This window comes from Panthera leo, chromosome B1 (genome assembly GCF_018350215.1).
Source record: "Panthera leo isolate Ple1 chromosome B1, P.leo_Ple1_pat1.1, whole genome shotgun sequence".
NCBI classification, from domain to species: domain Eukaryota; kingdom Metazoa; phylum Chordata; class Mammalia; order Carnivora; family Felidae; genus Panthera; species Panthera leo.
The window spans coordinates 169,189,078-169,203,962 of record NC_056682.1 but is presented as its reverse complement, the minus strand read 5'-3'; the positions used below and the strand labels follow the sequence as shown (position 1 = coordinate 169,203,962).

Sequence of the window (14,885 nt, the reverse complement as noted above, 5' to 3'; positions counted from 1 at the left end):
ATATTTATATATATATAAATTATGTTATTTAACATATAACATATAACATATAATAACATATATATATATTATGTTATTTATATATTATATATTATATATATATATTTTATATATTATATATTTATATATTATATATTTACATATATATTTTATATATTTATATATATTTATATGTATATTATATACACATAAAATATGTATATATATACATATATATGCAATATAATATAAATTATAATATAAATATATTATATATATTTATATGTATATTATATACACATAAATATACATATAAATATATATAAAATATACATATATAATATACATATAAACGATGAGGTCACCCCTTGCTCAAAACTCTTCAACTGGCTCCCCTTGGTTCATAAAACAAGTCCAAACATCTAGAAGGCCTTTGATTAACAGCTCCTGTCTAGTCTACCACCACCTCCCATAGCTCCCTCTGCCCCTCATACCCTGTGGTGAAAGCAACATGCTGTTTCCTGCCTCAAATCCTTTGCACATTTCCATGACTGGAACCTTCTTTCCCTCCATCCTCACCTAGATAACTCCTACATAAGTTCCAGATCTCAGCTTTAACACAACTTTTCAAGGGACACTTCATGACACCCACTCCTTTACCACTCCCCTCAAGTCCAAATAAGCTTCCTGCACTTTTCCTTCAGAGTATTAAGGCAGTTCTACTATGTATTTAGTTGAGAGACAATTTATGTAAGGGCCATCTCCTGCCCAAGGCTGTAAGAGCTGTGACAATGGGAACATTTTCTATTCTGTTCACTGCTGAATACCCCGTGTTACAAAAGAGTGATACAAAGGCACTCAGTGAACACTTGCTGGATGGAAAGCTGGATTCACTAATGTGTTTGGGACCATATGAAGCCTCAGTAATAGTTACATAGATTTACTAAAGATACAACCCTGCCTCCCCAGTAAGTCCCATGTTAAAAACAACAGATACACAATGTTTACAAAAGAGCTATATGACAAAACAAGTTGGTAATTCCTCAGAAAGTTAAGCACATAGCTACCATATGACTCAGAAATTCCACACCTAAGTATGTACCTAAGAGAACTGAAAACATATGTTCACATAAAAGCTTGTACACAAATGTTTATTGTAGCATTATTCATTCATAATACCCAAAAAGTAGAAACAACCCAAATGCCCATAAATTAATGAATGGTTGAATGAAATGGGGCACATCCACATGATGGAATATTATTGAGCCATAAAAAGGAATGAAATGCTGATACATGCTACAGCAAAATGAATCCTGAAGTATGCTAAATGGAAGCCAGACATAAAAGGCCACATATTGTATGATCTGATTTGTATAAAATGCCAAGAATAGATAAATCCATAGATACAGAATGTAGATTAGTGGATGTTGGAGGCTTGTGGAAGAGAGGAGTGGGGATTTAATGCCTATATGTATGGAGTTTCTTTTTGGGGTGATGAGAATATTCTGGAATCAGTGGTGATGGTGTATAACTATAAATACATGAAAAAACCAATGTATACTTGGAAATAATGAATTTATGCTATGTGAATTATAACTCAATAAGAAACAGCTATATTAAACGGTGCCAATGAACTCTTTAAACACTTGCTTAAAATAGACTTCTCAGTTTTGTAAGTTCCTAAAATGATTCCAGTGTATGGACTATATATATATAGCCAGCGTGAGCAGTTGGAAATGTTTATGTAACCATCGGATGCACTAACATGAGTGTCCTCTGATGTCAGCTCCAGGCCACCCCTTCCAGATCTGTAATCTAAACGAGCCCTCCTTGAAATGCTGCCACTTCGCAGATGTTTGTTCGTTCACATCTAAAAATAGCCCTGAACCACTCTACTGGGTCCCACTGAACAGGATGGAAGTGTCGTAACAGGCTTCCCAAACTCAGCAGACCAGCCAGGGAGTCTTTGCTCCACTAATGAGGGTGGAAACCTGTAGTACTTTCACAGAACCATGGAAAACAATCCTCCAAACCTGCTTCATGTCCCCCTTTTCCCTCTGCTCCTTCCTCGCATCCTTGCTCCCAAGGCTTCTTTCTGCACAATTGAATTGATCTACCTCCTTCCCTTAACCGACCTTTCTGCACTTCCTTCACTCTCAATCCACCTGTCCTCCTACTACCCCCTAGGGGCTCTCTGCCTCCACCCAAACGTTCCCTCAAAATTCATCATTGAAGAGATACACTGGAAGATGTGGCTGGCTGCAAAAACGTGCACGTCTAAGAAACTTTTAAATACATATTCAGTGGACGGTGCTTTGTATCAATTATAAAATCAATGCAAGTTTGTAACAAGCCAGATAGAGCTATATAACAGGTGAGCTGACATTCTCTCATCCCATGCCACTTTCTTCAGCTGAGGAATACTAATTGATGCATCGTCACATACCTTTCTCTAGACAAACATGAATATATGGGGGTGCCTGGGTGGCTCAGTCAGTTAAATGTCCCACTCCTGAATTCGGCTCAGATTGCAGTCTCATGGCTCATGAGCTCAAGCCCCATGTTGGGCTCTGCACTGATAGTATGGAGCCTGCTTGGGATTCTCTCTCTTTACCTTTCTCTCTGCCTCTCCCCTGCTCACTTGCTCTCTCTCAAAATAAATAAATGAACTTTAAAAAAAGAACATGAACATATGGACTTTTGTTTTCTTTTCTCTAAAAATTTACTTCTCTGCAGCTTGGTTTTCCACTTAACATGCCACAGATGCTTTCAGAACAAAGCACAGAGATGAGCCAGTTTTGAAAAACAAGCCACTACATGGATACATCCATTACAATGGGTCAGCTAACTGAACAGTCTTGTAAGACTCCGTAGAACATATCCACAAAAAGCTTTATCAAGGGAGAGGATATGGTGCAGCAGAAACATGAAAGGACAGGGAAGCATCAGGAGTCTGAGAAACTTCCAGGCACAGTTCTCCAGGGTCTCTTCACACTCATCTAGGACACAGATTTTGAACCTCCATTAAATGTACAATAAATCTTAATTTTAAGGAAGCCTGGAGAAAAGTTTCCAAGAGGTCTTTTATAGCCCCGAGTCAATTAGCCAAAGCAGACTGTATAACAGGATAAACCAAGTAAGCCATCAATCTATACACATCCTTAAACTAAGTAGAGAAGCAGGTCTTGGGTGCCTCTAGGGGAGTTTCAAACCCTAGACAGCACTTTATAAATCACCAGCTAGTGCATCTTGTTCTGCTCATGGCCAGGTGTCCCAGAGATAAGCATTGGGTATTTCAGTCCAGCTGTGAAACAACTCTGGTTTACACAACAGCTACACACTAATGTATTTAACTATCTTTAATTTTTATTAAAAAAATTTTTTTATGTTTATTTTTGAGAAAGATAGTACGAGCAGGAGAGGGACAGAGAGAGAGAGACACACACACAGAATCTGAAGCAGGCTCCAGGCTCTGTGCTGACAGCTTACAGCCTGACACAGGGCTCGAGCTCACAAACTGTGAGATCATGACCTGAGCCAAAGTCAGATGCTTAACCGACTGAGCCACCCAGGCGTCCCTCAACTATCTTCCTCTTGATGGAAATTCTGATTTCTTTTTTTTCCCTACCACATCAAACAACACCGAAATATATTTATATGACTGTATTCTATTGGACAGGATCCTAAGAGGAAGATTGCTGGCTCTGGGCATTTGTGTTTGTACTTTTATCAGACATCAGATATAAACCACATTACCGGCCCAAGAATCATGTGCAATCTATACTCTCACATGCAACATATGAAGTTCACTGACTAAACCTAGACAAGTGCAAATTGTTATCAATCATTTGGTTTTTGGCAATCTAAATGGGTATTTGTTATCTATTCTGAAGGCTATAATGGCCTGGATTAGTCAAAGTGTAAATTACCTTTATGTCTCTACACTGAGTTAGAATTCTAACCCAGTGCGGTAACATTGCTTTGAATGTACTACAGACCCTCGCTGCTCAACCAGTGGTCCAGGGACCTACAGCATCATCATCATTTGGAGGCTTGTGAGAACTGAGAATAGGTTTCTACCTTCTCCTTTTCCCTTTCTTTTGTTCTTGAACTATAAAACTAGAACCAGAAATAAAGACCGGAAGTGCATAGGTTTCTTCAAACTTGAGGCTAGACCCATCTTAGGATACAGAATTCTGGGGAAATTGAAAATCAGCTCATGACATATAAAATGTTTCTGTACAAATGAAGGCTTGAATACTGGCTAAAGATAAAAGTCGATCATATAATTCACTTTGTCTCTACTTCAGAACTGGTTCCTAAACACCCAACCATAGAACAATTAAAATAAGCAATATCACGTGTATTATGCTGGTGACTGAAATAACAACGCAGTTATTTTTAATCACTGACCTCCTCTGACCCAGCTCCAACCACGTTTAGAGGAAGTGAGAAATTACGCTGGGTGCTTTTCTGAGCTTTTAGCTTTCCCGGCACCCAAAGTACTTACCCCATACCTCTAGAATATCAGAGTTTAAGAAGGTGAGCTGTGGGGATGATTAGTGATGCCTAGTGAAGGGGGCTGAAAGCAAGCCATGGCAGAATTGAGAATGGCCTGTCCTATGGTGCATTAATGGCTCATTCCTTTATTGTTTTTCATTTTTTAGTTTTTTTTTTAATGTTTATATTTGAGAGAGGGAGAGCGAGCGAGCATGAGTGGGGGAGGGGCAGCAAGAGGGGGTGTCAGAGGATCTGAAGCGGGCTCTGTGCTGACGCAGTGAGCTCGATGTGGGACTTGAACCCACAAACCATGAGATCGTGACCTGAGCTGAAGCTGGACGCTCAACCAACCGAACCAGCCAGGCACCCCTAGCTCATTCCTTTAAATGCAAAACTCCTCTCTCTGCAGTTCCAGCCAAATACACCTGCTACAGTTTTCACCCAGGCTAATTAGTCTGACAGCATGCAGAAGAGAGCTCAGACTTTCAACAAATACCTCAAATGTAACCTGTTTTTACTTAGCAGGATACTCCTTAACAGCTTTGTTGTAATGGATTTCTGTTTCGAAATGAAAACATTCTGTTAGAGTCCCTTGGGAGTTCCCTCATCAAAGGCCCTGGAGAAACTGGCAGGCTCTCAGGACCCAATCAAACGCTGCACAGGTACAGGTGCTCACTTAAGAGTCTAACACTGGGCTTCTCAGAGAGAAGCTGTCACCACTGTAAATGAAAGAGTTCATCACTGGGGCTGTTACTGAAAGTCGCTGGGGTGCCATTTGTGGGCAATCATGCTACTTCTTTAAGTGGGTAACAAGAGGCGAGTTATCCGAAAGGATGATGGGCACCAGCGAGGTCACAGAGGATGGAGAAACCACAGAAAACGTGGTACACTCTGGTTTCTACTTGGCTGTAGGCATTAGAGAGGAGTTTCAGTGCCTTGAGGAGGACAGGGCAGTGCTGAGACTGTGCCTTTGAGCTTCGCGAAGAAAGAAAGCCATCATACCCATATTAAAGCATCAATTCAGTCACTATGTAGACCCTTGCATTCCAAAGACAGTTTTAAGGCAGAAACCTCTCTGCGGCATAAGCTGACATTGCACAAAACTCTCCTGTGTGATATCTGCACGGTCAGTGAGGAGCCTGCTTGGGATTCTCTCTCTCTCTCCCTCTCTTGCATGTGCACTCGCTCTCTCTCAAAATAAATAACTTAAAAAAAAAAAAAAGGGCAAGTCAAGCAACAATCTGCTTGGAGTCTGCCAACACAAAAGACAAAGGCAACTTTCTGAATTCTGCTCTTATCCCTGTTCTATATATGGCTTTTCCATCGGTGATACCACTTCCATTACCCACTTACAAAACTTGTAACAATGGGCCTCACTGGCAGCATCAGTGTTCCTGAGACCTTCTTAAGAATGAAATCCTGGGGCCCCTGGGGAGGCCTACAGAAACTCTAGGGGCATCTCCCAGAAAGCTGTTTTTGACCAGTGACTTATAAAAACGAAAATATGGGTGAGATGATGTGATCAGAGAGCACGAGGATCAGCAATCCCCTTTTCTCAAAATGTTTCCCCTCAATCCTGCTCACAGAGTCATCTATCATTCGCTTTTTCCCTCACTGACTTGAACAATTCCTTGAAGGAAAGATCTCCCTCCACTGCCGCAGTAATCAATCCATCCCACCATTCTTGCAGCCAGGCTCTAGCTCTGCAGCTTAGAGCTGGGGCACCCGGGAAGACTCACGACTTCTTAAATGCTGGACGTAGTGGGTGTCACAGTCTAATTCGGTGGTATTTGCTGCTTGATGAGGTTCCTTCTCCTTCGCCGAGCCCAGGTGGATCTGTTCGCTGTGCATTTTCCTGTGCCTTCCTGTCATCATTGCCCCACCCCTCTCCTTGATTCAGCAAGAGTCGATCTCTTGGGGCACCTGGGTGGCACAGCCAGTTAAGCATCTGACTCTTGATTTTAGCTCAGGTCATGATCTCATGGTTTGTGGGATTGAGCCCCATGTTGGGCTCTGTACCAACAGCATAGAGCCTGCTTGAGATTCTCTCTCCCTCCCTCTCTCTCTCTCTCTCTCCCCCTCCCCCACATACTGGCCCGCACACTCTCTCTTTCTCTTTCAAAATAAATTAAACTTAAAAAATAAAAGTTAATCTGTCTGCTCCCTGCACCACCCCAAATTCTTCTTTCAAAAGCACAACTGGGAACCTAGCCATGCTCTTCAGTATTTCTTTCCAACTTCTCCACGCTGGTTTTCAAAAGCCTCCAGAAAAGGACCCTAACTTGCCTTCCAATGCTTGCCTCCACTGCTCTGTGACAAGTATCTTATGCTCTAGCTGAAATAGACTATTTCCCAGAATACATCTCAGGCCTTCCCACCTCCTCCTGAATCACCCACTGCTACCATTCCAATAGCTCTGTTTACTGAAAGCCCACTCGTCCTTCACGAGCCTGGAAAATGACATTTTGGAATTCCCACCTCTCTCATTTGGTCCCTTCCAGTTTTTCGATCTTGTATCATAGTATTAGTGGGCATCTTATGTCTCTGCCAGATCATCATTTCCTGTAGAACAAGAACGCAGACTGGTTTCTTTCTGTGTTTTCTGCACTGGGTCTTATACAAGGTGGATTCGCGGTGAGGACTTACTCAAGTGAAATAACTAATGTTCGAACTTTGGATCACACCTGTTTTTCCTCTTTAACAATGGCCCTAAATTTCCTCAGTGGTTTTTTGCTCCTCAGTGTGCAACTTTTATTTATGGGACAAATGGAAGACAATCTGGGGTTGTATTCCCCTCATATAAATGCCTGGTCTCCATCGAGAGCTGTTGCTGAAAATACCTAACCAGTTCAATTTATACAACTCTAAGATCTTTGTGACAGTTTGAAAATATTAACAGTCTTACAAGTGTCTGAAAACATTATTTAGGCCATACATGTGCTCCATTTTTAAGCCCGATGTTTAAGATCATGGAAGCACTAGTTTCTAGGAACTATTTATAGGTAAGACAATGCACATGTGGCAGAGTATATGTTCAGGCCTACTGCACAGACCAGATGTGGGGAGACCTCCAGGGAGACAAAAAGGCAGCACTCCGGCTTTTTCAACAAGCAGGACAGTGGTACTACCTTAAGTCCCTTAGCATGGGATGAACTTAACCAGATGGATTCAGCCTGATGGTAGGCCGTTTCAGGGTTAACGTCCTGAAACATATTCCACCCAGGCCAACTCAACACCTTTTTCACAAAGGGCTTTAAAGGTGAAATGGTTTCCAGTGGGAGACAGGCAACTACGTGCCCTGCAGGGAAGAAGCCCCTTAGTGGCTATCAGCCAGTACCAACTCAATTCCACTTCTGAAAAGGCTGATGTAGCTCCAGGGAAGGAAGACACAAGTAAAGCTGAGATCTCCTATTTTTAGCTACATGCCTACTTGTTGTTGTCCTTTTCTACATTAAAACTGAAAAACAACTATTAAAAACCTACCCTAGGGGTGCCTGGGTGGCTCAGTCCCTTTTAAGCTTCCGACTCGACGTCAGCTCAGGTCATCTCATGGTTCATGGGTTCAAGCCCCATGTTGGGCTCTCTTCTGACAGCTTGGAGCCTGCTTGGGATTCTCTCTTTTCTCTCTGCCTCTCCCCTGCTCACGCACTCTGTCTCTTTCTCTCAAAATAAGTAAACCTTAAAAAAGTTAATCTCATGTCTGCTACATGATAGAGCAATGTATGAAACAATCTAACTAGGAATTTCTGGTAGTCCTTGTTCAATTATGGCATCAGATCAGGTGACTGATGGGCTGCCAGGTGTCACAGGTAGCTCCCATCCATTCTCCCCTGTGAAAGGTATACACTCCACCCTTCAGGGAAGACAGCCAAACCTGGGATTTTAAAAAAGCAAATCTGTTTCATTGGGGGATTTTTTAATTTTAAGATCCTAAATATCTCTCTCAGTCTGCACCTGAACCCCATTTTTCCCCAGGCGTCCGTAATGTGATCTTGTGTGAAACTAGTGTTCCACTTGAAATGCTGGCATGCTAGCCACAATAGCATTTCAAATATATGTTTACGTATTCAAAAGAGAAGCAGCTCAACCACTGTAATAAATTCATACAGAGATTGCCTTCAATTTACGTATCATAATGATAATAACAAATTTATATTCTACAAATTCCTGCCAAGCTAAATTTGGCAAAACCACCCAGATTAGGGAAAACTATGAGAGACTGCTTCCAGTGTGTGTGTGTGTGTGTGTGTGTGTGTGTGTGTGTGTATACACATGGAGTGAGGTATATCAAATACCGTGAGTTCAAATATAGAGGAAGAAATCAGAGAAAATGAAGGTAAGTTTAGATGCAAAGAAAACCAGGGCATTCTGAATGCCCTGCTCTGGAGCAGTGCTCTGGAGCTCTGGGTAATGCAAGTGATAAGTGGACCCAGTACTGTGTTCACAGGAGGCAAAGCAGAGTAAAATGATGATATGATGGCTTCAACAGACAAGGTGCAGAGGCAGCAAGAGCTTCTGTCACATTAGCATTTTATCAGTGCCTGCAGAACAGTCTGGGACACAGTGTTTTGAAAACACTGCTCTTCATCTTGCTTACAGCCCAGATAATGAATTTCTAAGGCGGCTCCTTTCATTTCTAGTCTCTTATTGCTTTTTGTCTGTACTCAAGTCTATAGATGGAGAGTGGTTCATTCATCCATACAGGCAGGCCCCTGAGCTAAGAGACATGGGGAACAGAAAGATGAGTAAAAGGGCCCACCTACCTAGTACACACAAACCATCACATAACAAAAACACAGGAAGCAATCACAATTTATTGGGAGGAGCGAACCACAAAACTCAAAGACTCACTCATCCTCCCTGGACTTCTGGCCATCAATTTACACTGCTCTCCCTCAGCAACCAGGACCTCAGAGACCAATATGCAGTTTTGCACTGGCCAGCCCACTGAACCATTTACCTAAGCAACTTCTCTATCTCTAGGACAAGAAATGCCTTGTTCCCGTAAGTACTGATGATAGACACAAAATGTAAAGTTTATGAAGTCATGCATTAGGTCCTAAATCCGTAATTTAATCCCTGCTTGGAATCATTAGTTCATGAAAATTAAGCATCAGACAATCTCCAGTTAAATGGTTGAAAATGTTGTAAATGAAATTATGAATTTATATTTCTGAAGTCATTAGGGAATGACAGAGATAAAAGTCACTCTCGAGTATTTCAATGTAAAATGAAGAGACAAAATATTTATTTCTGTAAGAATATATGATTAATATTTGAATCTGACAGAATGGTGTCCTCTTAAATATTACATGGTCTTGAGAAACATTTATAAAATGAAAATTTAAGTTAAATACTTCAAATGTCTGTCAAAAATTAATTATCTTTCAAAAATACCCCCCTTCCCACTCCTATACCCATTCTTGCCTCCAATTCAGGAAGGCAAATTGAATTTCATTCTGGTCTAATGACAACAGATGGCTTTTATATCAAGCAGTTTGAGTTATCTGACAGCAAACAGTATCCTACTCAAACATTTCTGTTACCTCCTATTAACTAACTACAATACAAAAAGACAACCAACATTCAGCTAGGCAAAGAGGAAAAAAAGAAAACTCTATTCCCTCAGAAAATAAATTCAAGTATCAAACTAAGAGCCATAGTTTCTTGGAAATAGAATTTTCAAGTTTTCTGCTGACTTGAAGTGGTTTTTATAGCTACTAAGCTCTAATATTTTATTTTTGACATGAGTTTTATGTCACTACAGAAGCTTTCTCTTCTTCATTTTTAGCCAGAGAGCTAATCTTGTTAATCCAGGATAGACTGATGAACCAAGAAACAATATTTTCTCTAAATAGGAGAGAAAAGTGAGTATTTCCGGCAGTAGGTAGTACCTGGAAAATTGGAAAACCCATCAGTACAAGGTGTGGTAGCCTACAATCATCTTAGCTATGATGGCTGCTCTTCAATCGTACAATGTTCACTTCTTGGGCCAGTACTTGAAAATAAATAACTGCTAGTCCCTGAAGATAGCCCTTTGCTACAAGATACGCTATGTATTGGAAAAAAAAAACCAGTTACATATTTTTGGTTCAAAAGATGCTGCTGAATATTCTAAGCAACATGGCAACAAGCGCAAATGTATTTTCTCACATTGTCCAAAATACCAGAACCTGTAACGTGTGGATTTTTTTTTCCCCTTTCAATTCCCAATGGTTGTCTCTTCACACCCAAATTCCTGGAGTACTTTGTCCCCAGGCTTCTAATAGCTTCCTATTCCATTCCACTCTGTTCTTTCAACTTTAATCTGGATGGTCATCCTGTCTCTTTTCCACTTGTAAACCTTCAATAGCTACTCAGTACACTCAAGAGAAGTTGGAATCTCCTTGGCTTGGCATTCAGGCCCTGGAAAATTTGACCTTGACCCTATTTTTTAATCATGTGTTTGCTTCCCTTTGATATGAATCTCCTTTCTTCATCTGGCAATCTGGTAACAGTTCAACAAAGCAATCCAGAAGCCTTTTTCATCTCTGTTCAGGATAACCTCTGTTCCCTCTTTCCCAACACACATGTAATATCTTCCCCATTTGGATGCCTCTGCTCATCCAAAGTGTTCCCCAAAATTCAAGATCTATCTCAAATTACCCCACAATTTCCTTTCCTTCTCTTGGACCCATATAGTATTTGACATAGGAACCATTATTTGCCACAAAAATCTACAGAGACATTGAGATCATGTATGCCAAAACTTTCATTTTCCACACAAGAGCATATTTTACCCTTGGGCTTTTATATAGTTCCCATCTTACACTTTTTCATATGTCCCATAATAAATATTATAAGCTCAGTAAATATTTTGTAAACGTATTAGAGGATACTTTAATTAATGTACCTTTCACAAATGTATCAAAAATCAGCAGATAATCCCTTTAGTGGAAGGTAAAAGCAGATGATCCCTTTGGAAGAAAAGCAGGGTGTTTGGCAGAGTCCCATAAAAATCACAGCAGTATAAAAATACTGTTTTTAATCACCAGCTGATTTGGGCACACATGACTGTTCCTCATCACATTAGGAAACTTCAGAGAAAAATGAGATTCTCAGATGGGGCAAGCTCAGGGATGGGTTAAGGTGTCTATTTCACGTGATCCTGGGTATTTTTTTTAAGAATATAAGAGCATTATGGTCTATTTACTTGTGTGAGAGGTCATTTTGATTCTTGCTGTGTCAAAATGAGACCCACAACAAAAAAGCCAGGTCAAATGCCATGTACTTCCCAGAAGCTGGCCTGGTTTTTGTTTTATTTATTTCTGGAGCATATATCATCTGTGTGTACAGTATAACACAAAGTGTTTCCAACATGCCTTTTAACAAGTAGCTTCACATCTGATTATTTTCTATAAATCTTACCTAGAGTAACATCTATTGATCACTAACAAAATATAGACATTTTGCAGCATTTAAACACAACTGATTTCATGGACAGTACTCGGGAATGCATTGCTATGAGGCACTTACGCATATTAAAAATGTTATCTTTCAAAAGTATTACTACTGTAAATCACTCTAATGTGAATTTAAGTATTATGCTAATAAATACTACAAAAAAAAAAAAAAAAAAAAGAAAAGAAAAAAAGAGTCTCCCCTGGAACAAAAACTTAAGAGATACAAGGTATTTAGGTATTTTCAATTGAATTACATTTCATTGATGTGATCTATATATATTACCAGAGTGTATTTGACAGATAAGAGAAATTAAAATGTAAAATTCCTACCTTGTGTCTGTTTCTTGTTCACTGCATTATCAGCTTTATGTCGTTTCTAAAGTTTAAAAGCAAAAAACAAAAACTGTGAAAAAGTGGATGAGATGAATAAAACAAAGTAGCATCTTTATACAAAAAATATTTCTTTTAATTTATGTTTCTAAAGGCTTTTATCCTTTTATACCCATATCAATTTTATAAGCATGCTGGGGTGTGCCGATAAGAAGAATCAGAGGGTATGTGGGAATTTTAAAATCGAAAACACAATCCATAGAATGTTCACATAGTATTCCTCTTCTGGGAGCACAGAGTAGAGTCCTCAGAAGCATCCTACATTATTATACAGGTAAGACTAAAATTTTAATGTACTAGAAAAGGCTGATTTAGCCTTTTACTTAAATAATTCACTTAAAAAAGGCAACTGCCTAAGAGAATTACCTGTAATAACTACCGTTTAATAATGGTACTGAAGTATTTTCAGCTTCTTATGAAATTCCTTATCTAATTAGGCCAAGTACATCTTCCATAATTTAATGGCATGCTGATGTCTGCCAATGACTAGAACCAAACACATATACCATTTTCATAAAGCTTCTTCTATCCACTGCTTCTGAATGGTCCCTTCTCCCCATTATAAACCATTTAATCACAGGATCCTATTCTCCTTCCTCTTAAAAGCATCAAAAAAAAAAAAAAAAAAAAGGTAAACAGGTGTGTTAGCTTAAGTCTAAGTGGGTGAGTTTGAAGAGTCACATAAGCCAAGGTTTTGGAGCAGAGAGTAAAAGAAACTAAAGGTCAGAGGAAAGGTGAGAATTTGAGTGGCCAAGGGAAGCTATCTTGTCTATGGTTCAACTAGAGGTTTTTCATAGCTTCTGTCTAAACTTACAGCATCAAGTGTAACACATCAGCCTTGGTTGACGTTGCAGGAAAGTGTTGAATTTAACTAACTCTGAGCTCAAAGATTCTATCATATAAAGCTCAAGGTCAGATTTAGCTGCATATACATGACTTTAAGGTGGGTTGGAATGCACATAAAACAACTGAGTTCCTAATTTTTTCATTTGAGAAGAAATACAGTTTTTAGAATCACAGTACACAAATGACAATACTCTCCAAGAGAAAAGGCCAGAGTTGTGGATTAGCCCTCCTCCCAAACACAGCAATACTCAGGAGGGATGACACAATAGCAGGCAGTGTGAACTCAGTTTAGCCAAACAATCAGCCACTGAACTGTACAAAGTGCAAACAGGGCATTCAAAACGCCTCTGTGGAAGGCTTGTAGAAGATAATTCTTGCCATATCCATATGTAGGAACACACTACAATTCTTTCTCAGAACAAAACACTCACTAACAAAACTGGAATAATGTAGACTTTCATTAGGCAAATTACTGCTTCCAAAAGTAAGCTTATGATTTACCAGCAAATGTTCTTAAATGAATTTTTAAAGTTTGTTTAAATTTGTAGCATTAGGGGCGCCTGGGTGGCTCAGTCAGTTGAGCATCCGACTTTGGCTCAGGTCAGGATCTTGCTGTTCCTGAGTTCAAGCCCCGCGTCAGGCTCTGTGCTGACAGCTCAGAGCCTGGAGCTTGCTTTGGTTTCTGTGTCTCCCACTCTCCACCTCCAACCCCCCTCAAAAATAAGTAAACGTTAAAAAAAATTCAAATTTGTAGAATCAGTAGAGAATATTTTACAATTGATAAAACTCTAACATACTCTTGTTAGCAATGATCTTAAGAAAATTAGAAAGTAACCCAAAATAAATTTTGGTCCAAAATAATGGTCCAAAGCAAATTTAGATATTTGAATGAAGTACAAATACTTCCAAAACAATGCATATCTATGACAGACAATGGTTAGACTTCCAACTGAAGGAGACAAATAAAAGCTAATTAATGAAACATTCCACTTAAACAGGAAATTTAATCTTAGTGAAACCTAAGGAGATCCTAAACATTACTTTCCATCTACAGAGAATTCTTGTACAGGAGCAGCCCTTTCCTCAGCCTTCCCTCCACAGAATAAATTAGGTTGCTTGCAAGAAACAATTGTGTTGAGTATACATAAGGATCCAGCCAGACAGGCAGGTTCTAACCTTAGTACTGTAAAAAGATCATATCTTTAATCCCAAACAGATCATTATTCCTTCTAAAATGAACAGTTCAAAGAATATTAATGGAGTTACTCTGTGAGTTCAAATAACTCCACTGTCCTATAACGAGAATTCACTTAATGTCACTGAGGGCTCGTGAACTATTTAATATTATCAATATTTAGTTGACAGTGCACCAATAAACTACTGTGTAAATAGTGCCATGAACTTCAGGATACTTAAGTACGTAATGCTGACCACACCCTCCTGGGAGCTGTCTCCTGCTTCCTAAGCATTTATCACATCATTGTCCAGGTGTTCCATCTGTAGCTTGGCCCCTTCTTTGTCTCTTCTCTTGTTACTCAGTGATGGAATTGTTCAAGGCTTATACCCAGCCCTCTTCGCTTCTTATTCTATACTCTCTCCCTGGCTCAGCTCATCCATACCTGCAGTTTCAATTATAATTGATACATACATATTTACCAGCCAACATTCTCACTGGAGCTCCAGATGGTTATATCCAGTTGCCTCCTTGACATCTCCCTCTGGCAGTCT

The 14,885-nt window shown here is 39.6% G+C and overlaps 1 protein-coding gene across 2 annotated transcripts in view; it reads right to left on the bottom strand.

The window, feature by feature from the left end:
* ATP8A1 (ATPase phospholipid transporting 8A1) overlaps nt 1-14,885 on the bottom strand; it is a 230,837-nt gene that overhangs the window by 174,272 nt on the left and 41,680 nt on the right. For both annotated transcript variants that reach the window (XM_042936485.1, XM_042936486.1), the window contains one exon: nt 12,252-12,297. In XM_042936485.1, coding sequence (XP_042792419.1) covers nt 12,252-12,297 — 46 coding nt within the window. The remainder of the gene's footprint in view (nt 1-12,251; nt 12,298-14,885) is intronic.